This window comes from Aulonocara stuartgranti, assembly GCF_965226115.1.
Source record: "Aulonocara stuartgranti genome assembly, chromosome: 7".
Classification (NCBI taxonomy): domain Eukaryota; kingdom Metazoa; phylum Chordata; class Actinopteri; order Cichliformes; family Cichlidae; genus Aulonocara; species Aulonocara stuartgranti.
Window position 1 is genome coordinate 33905325 of NC_138945.1, and position 26115 is coordinate 33931439.

Sequence of the window (26115 nt, forward strand, 5' to 3'; positions counted from 1 at the left end):
CCTCATAAATTTCTTTGGAAATTTAAGTTACAAAGCAAATCTTACAAGTTTTGATGTGGGGTTTTATTGTGAAATGTGTACTTATATTATGTGCCTCTTTCCTGCAGAGCAGAAAAATGACAACACCCCATCTCTTTGCTTATCTTACTTTTTACAGCAGCTATGGTCCAGATTCCAGCGTGCTGTAAACTGTTGATTAAAATGGGCACAGTTGCTAGATAAAAGTAAATGAACTTGATGCTCCTGATTACTACCATTGTGCTGAAGTATTCTGAAATGATTCTGACATTCTGACATATAGGATCCAATATTTATAATATATACCCAAAAATCCAATATTCTGATATATCATCTGATATTTACCCAGTGTGCGTAGCACAGGTATTTCTCTCGATTTCTGACAGGTTTACAAAATGACTTGCATTTTTTTAAGCAATATAACTGAAAATAAGTGACTGAGATCATAAGTTCATCAGGAACATATTCACTGAGGTCAGGTCAGATTTAACAAGCCAATTTTCCCATAGACTTCCATAAGCCTGGAAGTGTTTGCAACCAAGGCTATTGCCATCTGTTGGCTTTTTAATTATCAGATATATGCTAATTAGTGCTTGTAGAGACTAATAAAATACTAGAATTTCACTCAACAAAACTGAAGAACAAACGTCTTGGGTAAGTTGTATCACACATAAAGACACATTATTAGTCAGATTATTCCATTAAAATGCTTCAAAATGGGCCAACACCACAAACACAGTGGAGATGAGCTCAGTGACTCAGTAGGGAGGTCAGGCAGTTGGCAGTTCTCAATCAACTGCAAATTTCTCTAAATCCATGACCTAACAGAATTGAGGGTTTGTTTGTTTGTTTGTTTTGTAAATTAAGCATGTCATACTTTATGGCTTTATGGGGAAAAAATGTTTACAAAATGAACACTGAATAAGACTTAAACTAGTGACTGAGGCCATAAACTTATCAGGAATAGGTTTACTGCGTTCATAAAGCAGGTGAACTAAAGCAAGGTGGCCCCTTGCTGCCATAACAAACAATACTGGTTTAATGCTGTTCCACACTGGCTTCCATTTTCAGATTTGGAAACTATGTATAACTTTTCTATACAGCATATGATCCACAGCATATTTATGCCAGGACAGAAACCTGACAACACATTTTATATTCTACATATGTTCAAACAGTACCTGAAACACAATTCACAATGTATAACATGTGTTAGAAAATACATATTAATAATCAGTAAAGATAACTGTGGATAAAAATGCATTCAAATGTTTAATTTAAAATAGACAGTCATGTAAAAAAAAAGAAAAAGACATTTTTCACAGGGCTCTAATGCAGTTCTGTGAAGGACTAAGTATCCTTACGGCTTCCATGGTAAGTAGCAGCTAGGTGCTCCTAATCTGATGCAATTGATTAATTGATCATCACTAAGTGTGAGCATCTCTTCCAAGAAGATTTAGCATTTTCCCGGTCGGAGCTTTCAAGTGTTAACACAGCGCCACGTTCTTCCCAAAAGTGGGCACCTCAGTAAATTCGACCCAAGGTCAGACCGTGCAACGCTCAGAGAAATATAAAACAAACCCAACAGCTACAACTTAGACTCTACAGACCTCAGTTAACATGTTAAATGTAACAACTGTAAAAAGAACATGTATGGTTTCTTTGGAAGGATTGCCCCGGCGTGCCATGGTCTCTTAAAAGAACATGGCAGCACATCTTATATTTGCAAAATTGCACGTAAACACACCACAAGTCTTCAGGACCTTACTCAACCAAAGTAGAGATGTTTGGTCATAATGTGCGGTGCCACATTTGAAGAAAACCAAACATGGCTAATGGCAAATGCCTTATACCAACTGCCACGCATGGTGGTGGAGGGGTGATGATTTGGGCTTGTTTCAGAGCCACAGGATCCGGGCACCTCTCCTGTCACTGAGTCAACCGTGAGCGCCTTTGAATACCAATGGATTCTAGAATGCAGTGTTATAAACTGCACCTATTAATAAAGACAAAGATAAATGAATCTACTGAGGTAATGATGTTGGAGTAATGCATGCGTGACTTAAAGCAGGATGCTGCCCATGTTTCTGTCTTAAATACCTATGCAGCATGACTGAGGTAAGCTAAAATCGCTTCCGTAAACTGCACTTTGCATCTGCTTTGCTCTGCATTTCTATATCCGGCAAGTAAATGAGCAATGTCCGGACATCCGCCATCGTTTGTAGGAGATTATTTTATAATTGTTGGCTGCTGTTGCATGATGGGTGATTTTAAAGTCCAACTGTTATCTCTCATGCACAGAGAAGAGGTCAGAGTCAACAATAAAGTCTCTGCAGGTTGTCGGCAAACCTTCAGATTGATGTGGTGCAAGAAGGGAGAAAAAGAAGATGTTTCATGTGAGGAGCTTAGCGCTCATTCTGCTGTGGGCTCTGCAGTGGGGTAAGAAAACCTTCAATTAGATTTTAATTATGTGCAGCAATAATGGTGCTAACTATTCCAAACTGAACTTGTGCAGCCCTGCTACACATAGATTGAAATAATGTCTTGACAAGTCAGTTGATTTTGGATTTTTTAATCAAGCCACAGTCAGTAAAAAACTAAAAAATTAGTATTTGATAAAGAAGCCACAAGCAGTTGAAAGATTTTCTCTTTCATCTCAGTCTCAGATGCACAACTGTTGTTGCTATGGAGGTTTTTGCTATCTTTGGGAATTTAGGCAACCTGGCATTTGTTTTCCATCTGATAATTAAAGATCCACAGACAGAACAGACATGTTGAGACAGAACATATAATTAACCTTAATATTTAATATCACAAATATAAAGGATAAAGAAATGCTCAATGGGGTTTTGAGTATTTCACAACTCTAAGAGTCCAGAGAAGACTTCAATATTTCAGGTAATTTTTGATGTCAGGTAATAACTCCTTACTAAAAATGTGAGCTTTCATGTGTGATTTATTTTCTAACAAAATGATGATGTGATGTCTTCTGGGATATTCAGACTCAAAAATCAAATGTCTGGTGTCCTGTCTATTTTCTAGCTATTAGGTTACTGAATCATAAAGTCTTGAGTCTTAGTCAGAGACGTTTGGTTGGACAGATGCCTTCAGTGGATGGTGTCACCCTGATTACCTCTCTGCGGTCTTTGAGCCTGTTGGCATTAGATGGGTTGTAAACCTTTGAGTCATGAGAGAGTTTGGGCCTGAGTCACACACCCAGAAGCAAAGATGGAAAATATTTGAGTATTTTCAATCTTTGGCTGGAAGATATTTGCATATTTACATCAGCTCTGACAGGTTAAGGCTTCTACTAATAACCTGTTGTCTTTTAATAGGAAAGGCTACAGTTATTTTTTGCAGTCCATAGTGATCATTGGTCTGATTTTTGACCATCTCATACACCCTTGATCAGCAAGTGTAATTTCACAGGACAAAAGAAAAAAAAAAGAATTTTGTGTTTCATATTCTTATCCAGCTGCTGGCTCTTCAGCTCAGTCGTGTCAAGCTCCTGGGGGGAAATGTAACTTTGTGCAAGACTGTCCAGACTGGAGTGATGAGCAAGGCTGTGGTAAGTTTTAAAAATGTAATTTAGTCCCATCTATAATCGGATTTTTATTTTATTTTTTTGCCATTTCTTGTCAGATTTGTCTCAAAAACTGGAAAATGCTTCAGTGCTGAGTATGCTGAATATTGTATTTATTGTATTTAGGACAGTGCATGATATTGAACATAAATGTAAAAAAAATTACATGAATGTAAACATACCAGATTATAGCCAAGGGCTAATTTCCATCTGTTGTCCTTAAGCATAAAATGTGATTATATGATTAGCATCACCCATAGATTTGACTTGACTATATCAATGTGATCATGTTACATGATCATTATGGTCTCATTAAGCTTCTGTGTTTTATTGACATTCTGAAAGGGGAATTTTAACTAATTTTGAGATGCTGGTCACTTATGTTCAAATAAAACAATCATCATATTTAAGATAAAAATTAAAAGACCCTGATTTTGCATCTGTGGCATCTGCTTGCTACGGGAAAACTTAGCGGTTTCTAAGGTTTGGTCACAATTTCTAGATTTTATACCTACACAGCAGGAAAATTTTACTCCAAATTATGGTAGGGTAAATAGTTTTCTTAGTGGAAGACCTCTCCTGTAATACACAGTATTATAACAACTGAATGCTCTGTCACCCCTGTGAAAGGCTACAATGGAAAGGGGTTTGTGTGTGACTTTGAGGATGAAGGAATGTGTGGATGGGCTGACACGTCGCCCAGTGCACAATACAAATGGGAGAGACATCAGAGAGGGGAAACAGTGCCTGACAGTGGACCGTCCACCGATTACACCACCGGCACAGCCATAGGTATTGTACAGTCTTTTTTATTGTCATGTTTATAGTCAAAGCTGTATTATTGCAAGTATTTTAGAGAGTCATCCTGCATTAAACTGGAATGGTAATATCTTAAAATGTTCTAATCAATATGTCTTTTTACAAAGGTTGGTTCATGGGAATCAGTGCAGTGAATGAAGACTTGCTCCACACTGCAGTTTTAATCTCTCCAGAGATTAATCAGTCTTCAACAACGTGTCGCCTTCGCCTCAGATACTTCCTGTGGGACTCGGGTAATGATGGCAAATAACTGCATGTCATATATTTAGATAACCAGGTTTTTTCCTCTCCGTCTCTCTCTGTTAGTCCTGTTTTTGGTCATAACAAGCCCTACCTTTAAAAATGTACAATGTTTCTTTAACAATCTTTAAAGATAAAATGTATTTCCCCTGCAGCTGTCGTGCTAATGAATACTTTAATGTTTACTTTTTACTGTAGGTAACACCGGTCTGGGATCTACGCCCTTGTGGGCATCTGTCCTCTACCCAGGTGGTGAAGAGGCTGTTGTTTGGCGTCCTGAGGCCTCCAGTGTTCGTGCCTGGAGGGAAGCTCTCATCTTTCTGGGCCGGATTCCCTCAACTTTTCAAATCCGTCTTCACTCGCTGCGGTCAGTGGGACAAAGAGGAGATGTGGCCATAGACCAGCTGGAGTTTCTAGACTGTGCTCTTCCCTGTAAGCCCCTCAAAAGATCCCATTTGTCCCTGCCTTTTTTCAAGTCCTTGCAGAGTGTTTTACAATCAATTAATTCCAGTAAACTGATTCATAAGTGATAGTTTTTTATTTTCTCTTGATCATCAGCACCAGTCCCCGGGGGAAACTGTTCAGCAGGGATGGTGAAGTGTAACAACGAGGCCTGTGTGGAGGAGCGCCATCTCTGTGATGGCAGCGATGACTGTGGTGATGGATCTGATGAGCTCAACTGCAGTGAGAAATCTAATTTCACCTGAATCCCATAATAAATATGTAGGAATATTTTAGTCACAATACAAAGTAATAAAATTGGTGGGGAAAACAGACTTATTGTTCACAAAAGTTCAATCAAATTAAAAAAATGTCTGCAAATGTCACTGGAAGTACGTTCAGACACAGCTATAGTCCCAGTCGATGCGCCGGTGTGTACAAGCGTATTTTACATGGTGGTGTAGCACCACCATGTATTTTGATCAGTGTGCTAAAACCACTTTTGTAGTCCTAACCATCAGCTGACCTAACCAAAAATGTCATCATCATATCATCAGTGAATGACACGCGGCTCTTTGCTCTTGAATAGGACACCTGTGCACAGGGTCCTTTGTCCCTTTTAGCAGAAGTGACATAGAGTAATAGGCCTGTGCAATTAATACAAATTAAAACGTAATTACAATTATAATTTCAAGCATGTGTGAAAATATTGCTAAGATGCATTTGTTTTTTCTATGGCACTTCTTTGTTTATTGTTATCAAGCTAAAACTCCAAACTCAGTCTCCAACAGTGTGTGGCAGGTTTAGTTCAGATTGGAAGACAGACTGACTTTTGTCAACAGGAATAATAAAACGTGGTTAAAATAATAAAACTGACAAGGAACAACAAATCCAAATCCATTGTCAGTACGATTTAAAATAATCATGAGTGCCTTGGGTTGCAAAAAGAAGATGTGTTATTATATAAGGCAGTGGAAAAGCGGTTCTTGTGTATTTTGCTCAGTTGCCTCAGAATAAACATTCCTGTAGAAGCGACTCATATCAATATCATCTTTTAGCTTTTGTAAGAAATGCTGAAATCAGAATGAATCATCTTACATTAAATATCTTTGTCAAAGGGAGCTTTTTATTGGTAAGGACCAAACTGTCTTCATGTTAATATTTTAAGCAAAATTACTCCAACAAAGTGCTGCGGCTGGAATGGCTGCCATGTTTCCCAGTAACAAAAAACCTGATTTTGTACTCAGTACTTTGTAAAACAGAGTTTGCTTGAAGGAGGTTGCTTGTGATCGAGAGGCAACACAGGTATTGGGCAAAGATCGGTATGTATTTTTAAATAATATTTATAAACCAGGTTTAAGGCTTTAAAAAAGTTGCCACGATGACCATGTCCATCTTTTATGGACAGTACACTTCATGATGATGACTATTTGTTCCGTCTTTGTTTGTTGCGTCCCCAGCTCAATATGAGTCCTGTGACTTTGAGGAAGGCCTGTGCATTTGGGACCTAAGGTCACTTTCATCATTGAAATGGGTAAGGACAAATCAGACACAGATCACCAACACAGATCCTCTGAAAGGACCAGGCAGAGATCATTCTAGTAACTCAGCATCAGGTATGATATTCAGACAAATCAGAAGACCCTTTTGTATTTTTGATACTGAAGCTATCCTATTACTCCTTACTGCTAGTATTTGAAATGCTTTTGTATTAGAAATAAAAGGCAGATTTAAAAAAATACTATGTCATTGTTTTTATTTCAGGTCATTTTCTCTATGTTACGGTCCCTGATGAGGGTCTCAAAAGGGACTGGGCCTCCTTCCAAAGTCACTCTCTTGAACCCACCAACAGTTCACATCCTTGTAAGGTGAGTCCAAAACTGATGCCTTCGTTCTTCAGCGGCTTTTACTTTTACTGTTTCACAGTAGTCTGAAACATTCAAATGCTTTGAAAAGGTAAAAATGTGGAAAATGTTATTCACAAATTGAATTAACAGTCACATAAGGGTTATTGTTTTTTTTAAAGTATACTTTCTTATTTTAAAAAAAAAAAAAGGAGGGGGGGGGAGGAGGGCAGGGATCGCTCAGTAGGTAGAGTCGTGGCCCCATGATCGGAAGGTCAGTGGTTTGAATCCACTGAACGCCTACCCTGAGGTACCCCTGAGCAAGGTACCGTCCCTACACACTGCTCCTCGGGCACCCAATGGCTGCCCACTGCTTCACTGAGTGAATGGGTTAAATGCAGAGAGTAATTTCCCCATGGGGATCAATAAAGTACACTTTCTTTCTTTCTTAAATTCCTGGAGAGAAAAGCATTTTTTCATCCCTCATCTTTAAATTAACATTGTTAACAATAATTTGAATTCAATTCCTAATTTCACAAGTTTACTGCACCTGCCTGTTGTAGATGGTGATGTACACTCACCAGTTTGGGCCGAGGTCGGGGGGTTTGACGGTGTTGGTTGCAGATAAATATATCTACCCAGTGTGGGAAAGAGGTGGCTCTCTAGGTGATCTCTGGGTAAAGGCAGAGGTGGAGATTGTCACCAACGTCACTTTCCAGGTAAGTGCCTCTCACAGGTGAATTAATAACCGTAATAGGGAAGCTGGGCTTCACCCATTCCAACTCTAAAATAGGGATATTGATGGGTTACGACTACAAATCTTAAAAAAAACAAACCCTGAATAGCAAAGAAGTTATTACATAAGGTAAAGATCAGTAAAATTAGGTTTTTGTAAGTAGGTAAAGTTTACAGAATCAGTTAAGTCTGGCCACAGAAATTAATGTAGCTCGGAGGTGCGATGATTTGATAAGAGATGATTCATCCAAGCCACTACAGTAATCTATGTAATGTTTACTGCTAATACTGAGATTGGTGTTTTGGTGAGCCAATTAAGGATAGCTGGGAGTCATCGTTTAATCAAACACTTTTCCACACAGAAAACTTTAAATTCTTAATACATGAACATTATGAAATAGTTCAGAGGGAAGTTGATGTTGTGAAGGCAACAGTGGTTAAATTTTAACTTTAAGCTTAAATAATTAAAATATGAGGGAAAATATTTTTACCTTTTCACATATACTTTAATTTACTTTAACGGAAATGATGGTGATTATTCAGTTCAGTTCAATTCCATGTAATATACCAAAAGCCGCTTTATATCATAATGTAAAGACCCTGCAATACTGGGTCTCCATGTACCTATGTAATTAATGCACACAAATCCATATATATATATTTTTTTTTTCATTATTGTTCTACTAATATATATAAGAAATATATCATAATATAATATATTTAAAAAATAACATTTAAATGTAAACATTTAAAATGAATATAACATCGCCTAAAAAGCAAACAACAACATTTTATAGATCGCATTAAACCAAAGCTTCTCAGCTCTAGCGTACAGCTTCTACATGCGCATAAATAATCGAAAATCAAAAGTTTCTGACTTTAAAATAAAAAACATTTGAGATCTGAATGTAATACTCAATAGAAAGAAAAGAACAGTTTACATGCGACAAATGAAGAATAAAAGAAAAGAAAACATCTCTTTTAATTTGAGTTTACGTGACTACTAAATGTAATTTAGTATTTTTGTACTCACAAAATTCAAAAATCCAGCAGCTTGGAAATAAGTGATTTAGTTGTTGTTGGGCTTTGTTTTTTTGTTTTTTTTACCTCTTTTATAGTGTAACTGATGAGAATTTTAGTTGAAATATAAAATAGCTAATCTGCTCTTTTGAATTATTTTCTCCCTATAGATCCTGATTATGGCAGCAATCAGAAACTTTGCATATGGAGGTATCGCGATTGACAGCATTGTTTTGTCTCCCGAATGCCGCTTATCAAGCAGTAAGCTTCTTAATTGTCTTAACTTTGAGAAAAAACATCTGCAGGGAATAAGTATAAACATCTTGTGTCGTTGAATGACTCTTGCTCATCTATGGAAGTATTATCTCTTCCATAGATAATACTTCTGTTGAAACATTCCCTGGTCCCCCTAAAAATCCATGTGCTGAACCGGATAAGTTGTGTGATTTTCATATTGACTGTGAAGGAGCAGAGGATGAAGCTAAATGTGGTGAGTGTATTCATCCTGCTTATTCGGTTTGACTTTTTTAAAATGGTCTGCAAAGTTTTAAATTATTATAAGACTTTTGATTTTATGAAATGAAGTGATGCTGATTCCAGCAGGGTGTTCCTAAACTTAACCCAACTCTATTAATAATAGCTATTTTATTTCAAGAAGAAGGTTAATATACTTAAAAGAGTCTGCTGGCAAATAATTAACTTGTATTTTACACAATTTCATTGCTAATTTTCAAAAATAAATTAAGTAGGTTGTGTTTATTGCTTTGGTTGCTCCTAAACTTTACAAGTAATGTCTCATGCATGGAACATGTAATATACAAGGTTATTGCTGATTATGGTTGCATTTTTAATCACTGCTGTTAACTGCTGTTTCTTCAAAAACCTCTTCTGCAGGTGATTTCTCTTACTCTCAGGGCAGCTCTGGGTGGACTGACACCAGTCTTGGGGGTCAAGGTTGGGTACTATATCAAAATTCCACAGCCCAGGGTACAGACAGCTCTTTCTGGTATTCATTTATTTATTTGTTTAGTGCTAATTTCATAGTACAATTTATTCCCATGGGTCTATTTTCATCTGTCAGAGGAGTTTCTGTATGTAGCCAAAGCTCCAGGCCAGCAGCTGACTGAAGCCCAAACACGGACCCCCCTCCTAGGCCCCACTGGTCCCAATTGTAGCATGAGCTTTGATTATGCACTAACTGGGAAACCCAGTTATATTGGTAAGTTGTTGCCCTGCAAATCTTTTTATTCTTTCCAGAACACAAACTTGGTATGCTGTAAATAACCCCGGTTGCATCTTTCTGCTGCAGGTGATCTGTCCGTCAGAGTGATCGACAGCTCAATGGGCACGGGGCCTAAATTGTGGGAGTTTAATGGGAAGACTGGACCAGAGGCAGAGAATTGGCAACACGCTGACATACTCATTGGATTCAGGAAAAATCGATTCCAGGTCAGCTTAACTTTAGTCTTGCTGTTCAGGTATTTATCATTTTGCTCAACTAAAGAGATACAACTCCTCTTCTCATTGGCTGACTCTCATAAACAGAAAATTTGAATAGTAGCTGGGTGGGGCTTCTGTGCCACTTTGATGATATCAGCTTTCAGTGAGGTCATCATACAAAGCCCGAGATTAAACATGACCTCATTATTTAAAATATTTACCTTGTTTAACATGAGTGCCCATCGCTCTAACAGTACACATGACATGAGCTATATTATTATATTTTTAACTTCAGTCTGAAAACTATAGTCAAAAGAAAAGAGAGTTTTGGGAGGTTTAAGCAACACACTCTATAGGAAATCTGCCAATGGCACATTCAGAGGAAGTATAAGCTGAACCATCTGCTCATGGATTTGAGATCAGCTGATCTGACACAATTGATGTTGAGTTTCACTTTGTGGCTTGACTAAGCTAATGCTATGCTATTTGTTTTTCTGTAACACAAAATCAAACAATGAAACAGTTAAAATATTATTTAACTCATTAGACCGCTTTGTTTTATCTTCACCAGCTTGCTTTTGAAGCTCACGCTAAGAAACTTTGTCAGTGCTCCAAGATTAAAGTGAAAAATGTCCAATTTAGTGACTGTCATGTTGACTATTATCCATGGTCTCCAACAGGTAACTTTAATATCTACTTATAATTTACATAATTTATGATGCTCAGTTTAAAGTTTTTCCAGTAAATTGTCTAGCACTTGCTTAAACCAACCAGTTTTGTGTGTGTTTGCCCAGGATTGTCATGTAACTTTGAAGAAGGACTGTGTGGATGGTATCAGGACAGCAGCGACAACTTTGACTGGACAATGCTCAGTGGGATGGACCATACTATCAGTGTTGGTAAGCTCATTTCAAATAAATTAATCTAGCATTTTATACAGGCTTTTAATCAGGGAGCATCTCAGATGTACATACTTTTAAATCCTTTCCACAGACTCACTCTCTCTATTAGAAAACCCTCAGTGTAGTTTGGTGCAGGTGTAATGCTCTTAACTGCTGTCAGTAATGATTGGTCCTTGTTAATTGATTTTTTCAGCTGACATTTAGGATGTTATTCTTGTCACAAAGCTGAGAGATGTTTCTTTGCTATAAACTCCTTTCAGTCCCTGTCGATAAATGATGGAAAGCACAGTAAAAGTACTTTGTAATAATTTAATGTAATTTCTTTTGAATAGTTGCCATAAATATAATACAAGTTTGAAAGTGAAGATACTAATTTTGCTAAGCATTATGTCATTGGTATTATACTGTGTCAGTGTCTGATGCCGACCCGTCTGTCTGTTGATGTTCAGGCAGAAGCCTTGTCGTGGACATGAGGAGTCCATACCTGCACGGTTTGTTTGGACGCTTAATTTCCTTTCCACAGTCACCGGGTCCTAAAGATTACTGCCTTTACTTCTTCTACAAAGTCTATGGGCCAAATGCAGGTGATGATAATTTGACTAAAAGAATTTAATATGTAAATTTAGAATGAAAGATTGTTTCTTCAGTAAAAAAAGAAAAACAAACCTTTAACTAGAAATCTCTGATAATTTTCTTCCAGGTACTCTGAATGTGAAGCTAATAGATAACAAAGGTTTTGAGATGGTCCTGTGGACCCACAGTGGAGCTCGTGGAAATGTTTGGCATGAAGCACAATGCCCAGTACCGCACCAGATCTCAAAATTTCATGTATGTAATGACTGCACACAGCACCAGTGAAATTACTAAAACAAGGAAATCTATCCTTTTTTCTTCAGCACTTATCCAACTGAGGGTCATGGGTACTGTAGCCTATCCCAGCTGACACAAAGTGAAACTGGTTTTAAACAAATGGTTTGAGTTTTTGGAGAAACTTTGCCCACTTGTGGTAAAACAAAACATCATTGCAGCTGTAAGGGAGTAGATGCTCTTCACAGGTAGACCTATCCTGCCTGCCGCTGGTTTAAAATGCAGCACTGACGCTTTTTGCTTTTATGAAGAATAAAGACCACATCTCCCTTTAACTCATCACTGAGTACAAGTGAAGTGCAGAAATTATTTTGGTCAATTTTTTAACAGCTGAACCTCTCTTCACCTCCAAAGATCTTAAATATGTATAACGACCCACAATTTTTCTTTATCATTTTTACCATGATGCCATGCCCACTTATGCCAGCTTTCTGTCTTATGTTTGTATTTTTTGTTGCTTGTGCATGTTTTTATTAATTTACTTCTGTCTGCTTATTTATGCTTATGTTTCATCTGAAACATAGATATCAAGTTTCTGTCAATGACATTGTCCAGTATTTGTTGTTTTAAAATCCCCTGTACACATTAATTAACTTGGCTTTTTAATAGGAATAGTTAATAACATCTTCCTTCTCTTCCAATTCATCAACAGCTGATGTTTGAAGCCGTTCGCTCTGGCTATGATGGACTCATTGCCATTGACGATGTGGCATTCTTGGAGGGTCCCTGTACCAACCCAAGGATGTGTTCCTTTGAAGGCCAACAGTGTGGGTACACCAGCTCTAGTAAAGATCAGTGGCTCCACCGTAGCGGATACACATCCACATCAAATGGGCCCAAATTTGATCACACCCTGGAGACTGAACAGGGTGAGAAGCACCCCTGCTGTTTAACATTAGAATATACATGCAGGAGACTGAGAAATTGAGAATTGTGTTCATGCGCTGTATGGTCTCTATCCAGGTTTCTACATGGTTGTTAACACTGGAGCAAGCATCCTTCCCTCAGGTAGCACTGCAGTCCTCACCTCATCTGTTCGCCAAGGAACTACCCGTACTGAGTGTCTAAATTTCTGGTATCACATGGGAGGAGTGAATCCAGGTGGGCCAGCTTCACAGAGGAAAACACAGACACACACATAAAGTTAAACTAATGGAGTGTGTCCCATAGGTTCTCTTACAGTGTATATGAAGCCAGTGAAGGGAGAGCGGGTCAAGCTATTTACAAACAACCTGAATCAAGGAGATGTGTGGCGTCATGGCTATGGCAACATTTCGAGCTCCCTTGAGGACTGGCAGGTAAGTGTGAAGGCAGATACAGACTTTTTAAGCCACTTTTAATGTGATTAATTTATCCTTCACATAAAATAAACTACTCATTTAATAAACTCATTTATCTAAAAATATGAACATGTGTGAATTCAATTTTCAGCAGTCTGCCTGAGTCACTCACACTCTCCGCTCTCTCTATACTGTGCAAAAATTTCGAGCCATCTCACTGTCATCCCATCAGCAAAGAACCAATTTTAGTTTGCATTTCTAGACACATCATTTGTTCCACTTTCTTTAGCTGAATAACACATAACACACATAACACAGTTTGAAAGGCATAAAACAGTCATTTTACACCAACAAAGTGATTCCCATAATGCCATTAGCTGAAAACTTTGGCATGGTGTGCACTATGCACTTAAAAAATCTGAGGAAACCAGATAAGTATCTACAGCAGGTGTATCTGTGAGCTATGAACTTAATTAATAGGGAAAAAAATCATTATCTGATTGGCAACAGCTTCATTTTTCAGCATGCTAATGATCCCAGACACACTGTCAATGCAGTAAAAGCATATCTGTGTCATGACGCTGTGTGTGGCAGGCAGGTTAGGACCCAAATGTAGGACTGAACTTAACAGCTTTATTTCTGGAAAATACAAATAACTAAATCTAAGTAACTTAACTGACCGGTTCTCCTAGAAACATACACTGCAGGCACTGAACAAACGGGGCAAACAGCAAGAGGGAGATCATCACAAGGAGCACAAAAAGACACAGACAATATATATACATGAAGGAATCAGGGCAGAGAGGAAACACCTGGGGAACACGGCTGGATTATAATCTAACTGGCAAGACAGGGGAACAAACACTGAGACGTGACTGACTAAACAGAGAGAGAGCAAGAGACACATTGAAAATATATAACTACAGAATTATGACTATACATGGGGCATGGAACAGAGGGGAGGCTTGACAACAGAAATGTAAAGACTAGATAAGAAAACTAAGGTGACCTAAGAATACAAATGTTAAACAGAAGGCTAACAACTATAATAACCAAAACAAGGAACAGAATCTTAACCTCAGAATATTAAATAAACCAAAATCAAAAGTCCAAACACAGAAACGATGGGTCACAGACCCGTGACAATGACAATCTGGATAGAAAAACACACAGTGGAACACTATCAATCATGGTTCAACCTCCCTAAATCCAGGACCTCAGCATTTCTGAAGCAATGTGGGATCATTTTGACAGAGAATTTGGAGAAAAACGAAGGCAGATCCAAGAAAGCCAAGAAATAACTTTTAATTTCCTTCAAGATGCCTGGAGAACTATCCCTGAAAACTACTTAAAGAGATTACTGAGGGTCTGTGTGGAAGAATAAAGGTGGTCATATCAAATAATGGCTTTCAATTAGAATTCTACAAATTGTGTTTTTGTGTTGTACAGTGAATCTTCATGCAACTACTTCAGGTTTTCATAGCAAAAAACAAAGAAATGAGTGGTGCCTCAAGACTTTTGCACAGTAGCTTTTGATCTAAGGACTTTGTGCCCGCTGTTCAAAGCTTATTTTGTGGTAATTTTCTTCTGCAGTTGGAATTTGAGGTTGTCGGAGCTGGAGGGAAAGACACTTGCATTGCAATCGATGACATCTTTCTTTCACATTATCCCTGTGAAAATCAAGGTTTGTACTGACATGCCTCATCAAGATTGAAATCACTACAGATTTTAAGACTGCAGTAAAAGCAGCACGCAGCTCTATGTATCTAGATACTTTTCCTCATGGGCTTTAACCAAGGATCCCGCTAAGACTTTAAGACTACAGTAAAAATGACTTAAAAATATTACATTCTTTAGACATATTTTTGTTTGTCTTCCATTTTGTGCTGCATATTTAAAATTGTGGCTTCAGTGTGTCTGTACTACTCTGTGGTTACACTATGCTGAGTTAGAACAGGTTTTTTTTAAGTCTGAGGCTGGATGATGCTCTTAAAGGCTAGAGAAGTCTTTTACTCACCACTGGCCACAGGCCAAAGAAAATAATGCACTTAGTGTTGCACTCCCGCGGTGAGTGAAACCACAATTGCCTACAGTACCACCTAGAGAAGGTGTAAGCCAATTTGCACTGGTGTATTTTTATGTCTTTAACCCACTAAAATAAAGGCCTTATATTAGTTTTCAAAAACTACTCCGAGTACATGACTACCTCCTCTATAATATTTTATCCTACTCAATATTGCACAATTATAGCGTAATATTTATTTTGTTAGATTCCCCAGGTTCCAAGTGTAGTATGGAGAGAGGCATGTGCAGCTGGAGCAACACTCAGAACATGACCATAGACAAACTGGACTGGGAGCTGACGAGTGCAGAGATGGAACATCACTACCCAATCCCACTTGACGACCACACTTTGGGCACAGAAAAAGGTAAAACCAGAGAGAAACAAACAACTAGACAGCTGGCGGATGCTGCAAAGTCACACTTCTTATCTTCTTTTTCAAAACACCCTTCTTTTCTTTTCTGCAAGGTCACTTCCTGTTCTTTCCAAGCAGCAATCGGACAGAAGTGAGTCAAAACGCTCTACTGCTGAGCCCTCACCTGCCCCCTACTAAGGGCACCTGCCTGAAGTTCTGGGTCTATAAAAGCCAGTCATGTAAGAAAGAAAAAACATATTCAATTTATGTCAGTTTTGAATGCATTTACCTGTAAATATTTTTAACCTTTTTTATGAATGACTTCAGCGGACTGCCAGCTAAAAGTATGGAGACTCTCCGAAGGTCGTTTCAACCCGCTGGCTGAGACCGAACTTGTTGGACTGTGGAAACGTTTTGACATCGACATCACATCTACTGAGAAATACCAGGTCAGGCTCACTTTTATAACAAATGGCTGAATACACTTAGTGACTTGCTGTTGTATGTAAGCATGTACGACCTACTGCAATCTCTGCTGTCATCTTACTTTTCCTGTAAACAGATTGTTTTTGAAGGCGTCAAAGGTACAGCAGGTGTGGTAGCTCTGGATGACATCGAATACACCATCGGGATCAACTGTGCTAACAAAGTCACAGATCCAATAAAACGTATGAGCAGAACTCCCAGATTTCTATTCAAACTATTGCAGACTGTATTAGAGGTTTTTAATGTTTCTGCACAATGTGCATGCTCAGATTCAGTGCTGAGAAATTTAAAAAGCAGCAGTCACTGCTAAGATGGTTTTTTTTAAATAAAATAAAATTTCCTAACTGACAAAGTGAATTTAGAACTAATATGCTTTTAATAATATTCAGTTTTTCAGCACTTTTTTTTAACCATTCAACCATTTGACTGAATTTCTAACTACAATGTAAAGTTTGGCTTCACTACATTAATGAGACAAATACTAAATGTTTCCCATCTGTGCTGCAGCCTCCCCAAACCGAAACAATGCAGGAGGGATCGCGGCGTCTGTGATTGTGGTCCTTCTGCTCATCGGCACGTTGGTCGGCCTGCTGGTTTTCTACCTGCGAACACGACAGACATCACCTTCCTCATTTGTTGCTGGTTTCACTAATGAGTCTTATGACACAGACCTCACAGTGAGTAAATCTGACATTCAGACCCTTAAGAACACTTGTCAGAAAGCAAAAGGACAAAAGCATTGCCCATATGATCAAAAATGCTGATTTTTACCTTAATGTGTCTTAATTAATCACTAATAATTAATTAGAGTTCACTTCAGCAGGACCATGTTACAGTTCCGCAGACCCAAAACCCAGATGGCAGCTGGTTTCAATAATGTCTCTGTGAGTATTTAATATGACATTTGCTGTTTGATTTCCAATCCCTATAAGAGGCAGCTTTATAGACTTTTCTGCCACCAGATGGTAGAAATAAACTCCAGAATACTTCATATAAACTAGCACTTAAACACCAGAGACAAAGTAACATGGTACCTGCTGAAGTCCTATCTGTCGCCACCTGTTAAATCTCTCATTCATACATTTTCTTACCAAAGTGCTGATTCACTGGGTTTTGGCTTCAGAGGCTGTACATGAACATAAAAAATTTTTTTATAGGCTTCTTTATTTCATGTTTGAATTTCATAAATATGTTAATAAATCATGAAATTAATGGTCAAAATAACGGAAAATAGAAGTTATCTTTCATGTAGCAGTTTATCCAAAATTGACATTTTCACTTCACAACAGTCTGACCTTTTTATGTTTTTGCAGGTCTCTTGTAACACCAGAGAAATGGAGGTGGAATGAGACTCAAGGTACAAAGGTTCTGCCACCCAAAGGTGGTTTGTTGAAAAAAGGTGATATCACAGCAGGAGAACTACTTATGTCACCCATACATCACACACACAATATGCAAGCATAGCTCACACACTGACCAACCAAGCTAAGCCTAATTGGTGAAGATACCTCAGATCAGATGTGACTCTGGCTGTGGATGGAAAGAAGACAAAAGGAGGTCTAATGTGTTTTGGATGAAAATGAACTTTCTCTAAATCAAGACTGGGCACAGCCCATGAATGACAGAAATGGCTGTAAGTAGATCCTTTTAGGTGTCTCAGAAACCTCGAACAGTTATAAGTTAATTTTAAGTGCAAGCAGCAGAAAGATTTCAGTAGTTTAAGCCCCCTTTTTATCTTCTAAAATGGGCACTCCTATTTTAGATAAAATAATTTGCTAGTTGTGGGAATAAATACTCAGCATATGGAAAAGTAATATAACTTTGTCTGTTCATAAGTTTTTTTTCCCCAGCTTCAGCCTAGAGACTACATGTTTATAACAGAATAAATGGGCCACTGGAGTTTGAAACTATTAAAGTTTATCAGAACCCTTGAGTTGCAATATGTAAGTGGAGTCCAATTCATATTAGGGACATAAACTCTTAATTTGTTGTTCAAAAAGAAGGAAAGTTGTGGACAAAAGAGAAAAGACTGTAAACACGCAGGTTATAGCCTTGAGAAAGTTGCATTTAAGTGGACGCTGAGGTGCGCTAGTGTTTGTAAAGATTGTTAGAGTAATGCAATGTTTTAGATGTACTGAAGGGTTAATTTTACTCTGTTTTAAAACAAGCTGTGATTGAGCTCTGGTAATAAATAATGATGACTACTGCAAGACCAGTGTTTTTTTCTCTGATCCCAGATAGTACTTCTGGTGTATGCAGGAAGTAGGTCTAAAGATTTTTTCTGAAATCATATAAAAAAAAAACTATAATTTATTTAAAGATTTGAGTAGTGAATTACCTGTTAATTATAAATTAATCAATAAGCAGTAGAAAATATAAAAGAGTAAATCGGTCATCTGAATAGCTAGCCAAAAGTACGGCTAACTGACAACATTGTTAGCTTCTAAAGGTATAGGTAAATAGTTGTTGGCAGGTTGTATGTAGAAGCTAATGAAATAGCTTGCTAAACAACTGAAAAAGACTGTGAAACCTAGCTAAAATTATGAGTAAAACATATCTAAAACAAAAATGTCTACCTTGATATGTGCAGCTAAATATTAGCAGCTGAATTGTTAGCGAACAGAGTAACAGTTGAAATACAAGTTTTAATGAACACAATTTTTGATAACAGTATATTTATTACTTGAAATAGAAAGGTGAAAGTAGCTAGCAGTGAAGTTGTTAGCTAACAGTGTTGATTAATAGTGAAACTGCATGGATATACACTTTGTTTGGTACACCTGTTGAACTGCTTGTTGACACAAAAATCTTATCAGCCAGCCGCTGCACCAACTTGAGGCATTTAGGTATGGAGATGGCAACCTGCTGAAGTCCAGACCAAGCATCACAATCAGGAAGAAAGGTGATTTAAGTGACTTTGAATGTTGCATGGTCATTGGTACGAGATGGGCCTCCTGCTGATCTGCTAGGATTTTCCCACACAAGCATCTCAGTGGTTTAGAGATAATGGTTATATATATATATATATATATATATATATATATATATATATATATATATATATATATATATATATATATATATATATATATATACACACACACACAGTGGGGCAAAAAAGTATTTAGTCAGCCACCGATTGTGCAAGTTCCCCCACTTAAAATGATGACAGAGGTCAGTAATTTGCACCAGAGGTACACTTCAACTGTGAGAGACAGGATGTGAAAAAAAAATCCATGAATTCACATGGTAGGATTTGTAAAGAATTTATTCGTAAATCAGGGTGGAAAACAAGTATTTGGTCAATAACAAAAATACAACTCAATACTTTGTAACATAACCTTTGTTGGCAATAACAGAGGTCAAACGTTTACTATAGGTCTTTACCAGGTTTGCACACACAGTAGCTGGTATTTTGGCCCATTCCTCCATGCAGATCTTCTCGAGAGCAGTGATGTTTTGGGGCTGTCGCCGAGCAACACGGACTTTCAACTCCCGCCACAGATTTTCTATGGGGTTGAGGTCTGGAGACTGGCTAGGCCACTCCAGGACTTTCAAATGCTTCTTACGGAGCCACTCCTTTGTTGCCCGGGCGGTGTGTTTTGGATCATTGTCATGTTGGAAGACCCAGCCTCGTTTCATCTTCAAAGTTCTCACTGATGGAAGGAGGTTTTGGCTCAAAATCTCACGATACATGGCCCCATTCATTCTGTCCTTAACACGGATCAGTCGTCCTGTCCCCTTGGCAGAAAAACAGCCCCATAGCATGATGTTTCCACCCCCATGCTTCACAGTAGGTATGGTGTTCTTGGGATGCAACTCAGTATTCTTCTTCCTCCAAACACGACGAGTTGAGTTTATACCAAAAAGTTCTACTTTGGTTTCATCTGACCACATGACATTCTCCCAATCCTCTGCTGTATCATCCATGTGCTCTCTGGCAAACTTCAGACGGGCCTGGACATGCACTGGCTTCAGCAGCGGAACACGTCTGGCACTGCGGGATTTGATTCCCTGCCGTTGTAGTGTGTTACTGATGGTGACCTTTGTTACTTTGGTCCCAGCTCTCTGCAGGTCATTCACCAGGTCCCCCCGTGTGGTTCTGGGATCTTTGCTCACCGTTCTCATGATCATTTTGACCCCACGGGATGAGATCTTGCGTGGAGCCCCAGATCGAGGGAGATTATCAGTGGTCTTGTATGTCTTCCATTTTCTGATGATTGCTCCCACAGTTGATTTTTTCACACCAAGCTGCTTGCCTATTGTAGATTCACTCTTCCCAGTCTGGTGCAGGTCTACAATACTTTTCCTGGTGTCCTTCGAAAGCTCTTTGGTCTTGGCCATGGCGGAGTTTGGAGTCTGAATGTTTGAGGCTGTGGACAGGTGTCTTTTATACAGATGATGAGTTCAAACAGGTGCCATTCATACAGGTAACGAGTGGGGGACAGAAAAGCTTCTTACAGAAGACGTTACAGGTCTGTGAGAGCCAGAGATTTTCCTTGTTTGAGGTGACCAAATACTTATTTTCCACCCTAATTTACAAATAAATTCTTTACAAATCCTACCATGTGGATTCATGGATTTTTTTTCACATTCTGTCTCTCACAGTTGAAGTGTACCTCTGGTGCAAATTACTGACCTCTGTCATCATTTTAGGTGGGGGGAACTTGTACAATCGGTGGTTGACTAAATACTTTTTTGCCCCACTGTGTGTGTGTGTATATATATATATATATATATATATATATATATATATATATATATATATATATATATATATATATACACATACATACATACATACGTGTGTGTATATATATATATATATATATATATATACACATACATACATACATACATGTGGGGCAAAAAAGTATTTAGTCAGCCACCGATTGTGCAAGTTCCCCCCACCTAAAATGATGACAGAGGTCAGTAATTTGCACCAGAGGTACACTTCAACTGTGAGAGACAGGATGTGAAAAAAAAAATCCATGAATCCACATGGTAGGATTTGTAAAGAATTTATTCGTAAATCAGGGTGGAAAATAAGTATTTGGTTAATAACAAAAATACAACTCAATACTTTGTAACATAACCTTTGTTGGCAATAACAGAGGTCAAACGTTTACTATAGGTCTTTACCAGGTTTGCACACACAGTAGCTGGTATTTTGGCCCATTCCTCCATGCAGATCTTCTCGAGAGCAGTGATGTTTTGGGGCTGTCGCCGAGCAACACGGACTGTCAACTCCCGCCACAGATTTTCTATGGGGTTGAGGTCTGGAGACTGGCTAGGCCACTCCAGGACTTTCAAATGCTTCTTACGGAGCCACTCCTTTGTTGCCCGGGCGGTGTGTTTTGGATCATTGTCATGTTGGAAGACCCAGCCTCGTTTCATCTTCAAAGTTCTCACCGATGGAAGGAGGTTTTGGCTCAAAATCTCACGATACATGGCCCCATTCATTCTGTCCTTAACACGGATCAGTCGTCCTGTCCCCTTGGCAGAAAAACAGCCCCATAGCATGATGTTTCCACCCCCATGCTTCACAGTAGGTATGGTGTTCTTGGGATGCAACTCAGTATTCTTCTTCCTCCAAACATGACGAGTTGAGTTTATACCAAATAGTTCTACTTTGGTTTCATCTGACCACCTGACATTCTCCCAATCCTCTGCTGTATCATCCATGTGCTCTCTGGCAAACTTCAGACGGGCCTGGACATGCACTGGCTTCAGCAGCGGAACACGTCTGGCACTGCGGGATTTGATTCCCTGCCGTTGTAGTGTGTTACTAATGGTGACCTTTGTTACTTTGGTCCCAGCTCTCTGCAGGTCATTCACCAGGTCCCCCCGTGTGGTTCTGGGATCTTTGCTCACCGTTCTCATGATCATTTTGACCCCACGGGATGAGATCTTGCGTGGAGCCCCAGATCGAGGGAGATTATCAGTGGTCTTGTATGTCTTCCATTTTCTGATGATTGCTCCCACAGTTGTTTTTTTCACACCAAGCTGCTTGCCTATTGTAGATTCACTCTTCCCAGTCTGGTGCAGGTCTACAATACTTTTCCTGGTGTCCTTCGAAAGCTCTTTGGTCTTGGCCATGGCAGAGTTTGGAGTCTGACTGTTTGAGGCTGTGGACAGGTGTCTTTTATACAGATGATGAGTTCAAACAGGTGCCATTCATACAGGTAACGAGTGGGGGACAGAAAAGCTTCTTACAGAAGACGTTACAGGTCTGTGAGAGCCAGAGATTTTCCTTGTTTGAGGTGACCAAATACTTATTTTCCACCCTGATTTACGAATAAATTCTTTACAAATCCTACCATGTGGATTCATGGATTTTTTTTTTCACATTCTGTCTCTCACAGTTGAAGTGTACCTCTGGTGCAAATTACTGACCTCTGTCATCATTTTAAGTGGGGGAACTTGCACAATCGGTGGCTGACTAAATACTTTTTTGCCCCACTGTGTATATATATATATATATATATATATATATATATATATATATACACATATATATATATATATATATATATATATATATATATATATATATATATACGTATATACATGTATATATACGTATATATATGTATATGTATATATATGTATATATATATATATATATACATAGAGAGAGAGAAGGGAATTCTCTTGGTGAAATTCTGTTGTTAATGTCAAGGGTCAGAGGAAAATAACCATACTGCTTCAAGCTAATAGGAAGGCAACCAAGGTATGCAGTAAAGCATCTCTGAACACACAACACATCAAACCTTAGGGCAGATGGGCTACGGCGGCAGGAGATCACACCAGGTGGCACATCTGACAGCTAAAGACAGGAGACAGAGGCTACAGTTTACATGGGCTTACCAAAATTGAACAACAAAAGATTGGAAAAATGTTGCCTGAGTGATGAGTCTTGCTGTTTATTTGTTTATTTATAAGGAACCCCATTAGCTTCCACAACAGTGGTTGCTGGTCTTCCTGGGGCCCAAACCGTCAAATACTACCGAATAAAATGTTACACAATGAGTTAGATGCAAAATATCCACATAATTTGGCTCTTACATCCACAATAAGGTTTTACAATTCTGAAAATATAAGCATGTAAATATTAAAAAATATAAAAAACACTCAAACAAAATACACAATTTCCATTACAAGTGACATTACCCTCTTACAATATTTACAAATAAATTAAAAACTGCCTAAATAGGCTTTTAGGTGATTTTTAAAATTATGAATAGAAGCCAATTCTCTAATTGCACAAGGCAACTTATTCCAGTAAGTTTTTCAAAAAGTTACTTTTAACTCGAGGAGTTACTAAATTGTGGTTAGTTGAGAATCGTGTAGCATGATTATGTATTTCATCTGGATACTGCAACTGAGCATAAAAAAGTGCGGTGTGTTTACCAGTATTGCTTTCTTTAAAAATACAAGTAAGCCATAGTATAATTTAGCTTGTACAGAAAGCCAAGAAAGTTTATCGTGCATTTATCAATATTTGTATAATATGAACACCTTCAGCTGTCTGCTGAAATACTGGAATGGTAGGGTGAGAATTTGGTGTAAACATGTGAAAGCATGGATCCAACCTGCCTTGTATTAATGGTTCAGCATGATGTGGGAGATATATTCTTCCACACTTTGAGCAGTTTAGTATCAACTGAGCATTGTTTAAAAACCTGAGTATTCTTGTTGACCATGTCCATGCCTTAATGACCACAGTGTACTTGATGACTGCATTCACAGGACAACACACCACGTCACAAAATTAAAAATATCTCTGTTTTTTTGAAGATGACAATGAGTTTACTGTATTCAAATGGTATCCAGAGACATCAGATCTCAATCTAATAAAGCAGTTGGAGAATGGGAGGTTTTGCATTATGTGCAGCCCAAAAATCTGCAACAACCGTTGATGCCATAATGTCAATATGGGCCCAAATCTCTCAGAAATGTTTTCATAACCTTGTTGAAACTATGCCATAAAGAACAAAGGCAAAAGGGAGTTCAACATGATACTCCCAAAGTGTACCTAATAAAGTGGCCAGGGAGTGTATAGCCCTTTTATGTGGGAGATTATGAAACTGTTTATGTGGTGTTTGAAATAAAAACCTATTTGCTGAAAATTATTGCAGAAATTACTCTGAGGTCAAGTTGCCAATTTTTATAATTTTTTTTAATCCTTTGTGTACACTGTAATTACCTGGTGGGTTCTTATAATGTGCTCACCACATAAAAACTTCTCACGGGGTAAATATTTTTTGTGCACAAGATACAGAATGTGGCACTTCAGAGACTCGTCATTCATTTAATTTCAAAGTAACAAATATTTTATGGTTTCTATATTCAGATTGCTTACTGTTGAAGTGAAAGCAAGCAAATTACACATACTTGTGTGGCTTAAATATTTATATAAGGTGAATAATATACTACTAACATATAAAAATAAAAAAAAGACTTAATTGCTGCATGACCCGTGTGTCAAAGGATAAATAACAGCCTAAGCAATAATGTGTTCTTGGGTGCAGATGCTTCGTTCAGATGGGATGACGACAGCATGCCCTTAGCAACGGTCGCGTCTCTACGGCAACATCCTCCGAGGTCCCCTCTTTGCAGTTGTCACCGCGGCTTTCAGATGTTGCCCGTGAGACGCACAGAAACCACCGCTTCACTCGGATGTTCGGGGTGGTTCTGGAGGATGTTGTGCTATCATGGATGTAATCCGAGGGACCACTGCGGTAGCCGTTCGTGTCTTGCGATTTGAGTGCCTAAAGTGGGCACAGGGCAACTTGGGCACCAGCCCCCTTCTGGATCTTAGTCATCCATCTCTCAGTTGCCATCCTGCACAAGATCATACACCCGCAGCCTCGTGCGGTCCCCGCTTCTCGTTTACCCCGGCTTCATTCGCGCCAGCCGCGTGTCATACGGCGGCTGAATGGATCCCGCCGTGCTCATCTTCCTGCTGTACGTGATGATCGCGCACGACCTGGTCTGCGGCTGGATGCAGTACCGGAGACAGAGCGCCAAGCCTCGCAAACGAGCTGACCGACCTCTGCTGAGTTCCAGGTATGTGTGAGTGTGTTTAAGTGTATGAATGGCGGTAATCAATCAGTAGTGTTAACCACCTGCAGCCTCTGATAGTTTTTAGTAAATGGCTGTTGAGGGGCGGGGGGAGATCAGAGAAAAGAAAGGTTTTGCAGAACTTGTAAATGACTTACCAAACTAAAGCTATAATGTGTTAAATGTTCACACACACAGCAGCTGGTGAAACATTCACAACCACCAGTCTTGGTTGACTGTAATCTGTCGACCATATCTGTAACGAATGATGAAAAGTCATTTTGGGTCAGAAAGAACATTTCTGTCACCATTTCGAACCTGCAATAGATAGACAATCAATCACAATAAAAAAAAAACACATACAAGATCATTAAAAACCCCTTTGTTTTTAATGATATTTTTAAATCTGTTACTTAAATCAATCACATGCTTGCACATGTGGGTCATATGATTATTGGGGTTTTCTTTGTTTCTTTTTAATATTAGAGCATTTATCTTTTAAAATTAAGTGCCTTCAAGCAACTGTTGTTGTATATATAAAATTTAACTGAACAGAATTGAAGTGTTGTGCGGCATGTTGTAGATGCCCCACAACACCCGTTTTTCTTGGATTGTCTAAGTTTAATGAGGTTTCCATTCAAACTCTCTGTATTTCCTTTCAGTGCTCGTGTTTGTCAGGGAGCCTGGAGGGCAAGCATCCAATCGGTCAGGACAAATAGAGGAATGAGGGACCTGAGGAAGTGCGGCCGCATTGTGAGAAAGGCCTAAGAAAAGAGACAAGTTTGACATATAAGGACACTTATTGAAGAGTAGGGACTTCTGAGCGTGACCTGGCCCGCAAGCCTGATCTGGGGCTTCTCGCTTTTAATTTTACTGGGCATTTCAACCATGTCTTACCATTTGGAAGAGCAGCTGGCAGCGTCTTTCTGATGCGAGTCAAGAAGCAAAAGTCCCAAC

At 38.7% G+C, this 26115-nt stretch overlaps 1 protein-coding gene and 1 long non-coding RNA gene across 3 annotated transcripts; both read left to right on the plus strand.

Moving 5' to 3' along the window:
- The first annotated feature begins 61 nt into the window (after nucleotides 1-61).
- On the plus strand, nucleotides 62-18302 carry mamdc4 (MAM domain containing 4). Of its 2 annotated transcripts, XM_082542772.1 has the most exons (30): nucleotides 62-224; nucleotides 2320-2457; nucleotides 3494-3586; nucleotides 4232-4393; nucleotides 4528-4653; nucleotides 4859-5092; nucleotides 5219-5344; nucleotides 6562-6717; nucleotides 6866-6969; nucleotides 7509-7664; nucleotides 8871-8961; nucleotides 9077-9190; nucleotides 9595-9687; nucleotides 9782-9919; nucleotides 10010-10149; nucleotides 10712-10820; nucleotides 10935-11039; nucleotides 11492-11626; nucleotides 11743-11870; nucleotides 12562-12778; nucleotides 12873-13010; nucleotides 13080-13207; nucleotides 14783-14873; nucleotides 15460-15618; nucleotides 15720-15845; nucleotides 15934-16055; nucleotides 16169-16274; nucleotides 16600-16769; nucleotides 16913-16976; nucleotides 17406-18302. In XM_082542772.1, the coding sequence occupies exons 2-29, from the start codon at nucleotides 2406-2408 to the stop codon at nucleotides 16967-16969; spliced, it is 3576 nt and encodes a 1191-aa protein (XP_082398898.1). In that variant the 5' UTR covers nucleotides 62-224; nucleotides 2320-2405; the 3' UTR covers nucleotides 16970-16976; nucleotides 17406-18302. The 2 variants fall into 2 exon arrangements, with proteins under 2 accessions (XP_082398898.1, XP_082398899.1); XM_082542773.1 differs by lacking the exon at nucleotides 16913-16976 and having other exon boundaries at nucleotides 62-2457.
- On the plus strand, nucleotides 18298-26115 carry LOC309712153. Its single transcript, XR_014278196.1, has 4 exons — nucleotides 18298-18354; nucleotides 18913-18994; nucleotides 24627-25164; nucleotides 25821-26115. It is a non-coding gene; the product is annotated as an uncharacterized lncRNA (long non-coding RNA).

Bases quoted from the DNA above. Each gene is read 5' to 3' on its own strand.
- mamdc4 (XM_082542772.1), top strand. From the start codon at position 2,406: ATGTTTCATGTGAGGAGCTTAGCGCTCATTCTGCTGTGGGCTCTGCAG. The intron at 2,458-3,493 runs GTAAGAAAACCT...ATTCTTATCCAG, and splicing joins GCTGTGGGCTCTGCAGTGGG to CTGCTGGCTCTTCAGCTCAG. The intron at 16,275-16,599 runs GTATGAGCAGAA...TCTGTGCTGCAG, and splicing joins AGTCACAGATCCAATAAAAC to CCTCCCCAAACCGAAACAAT.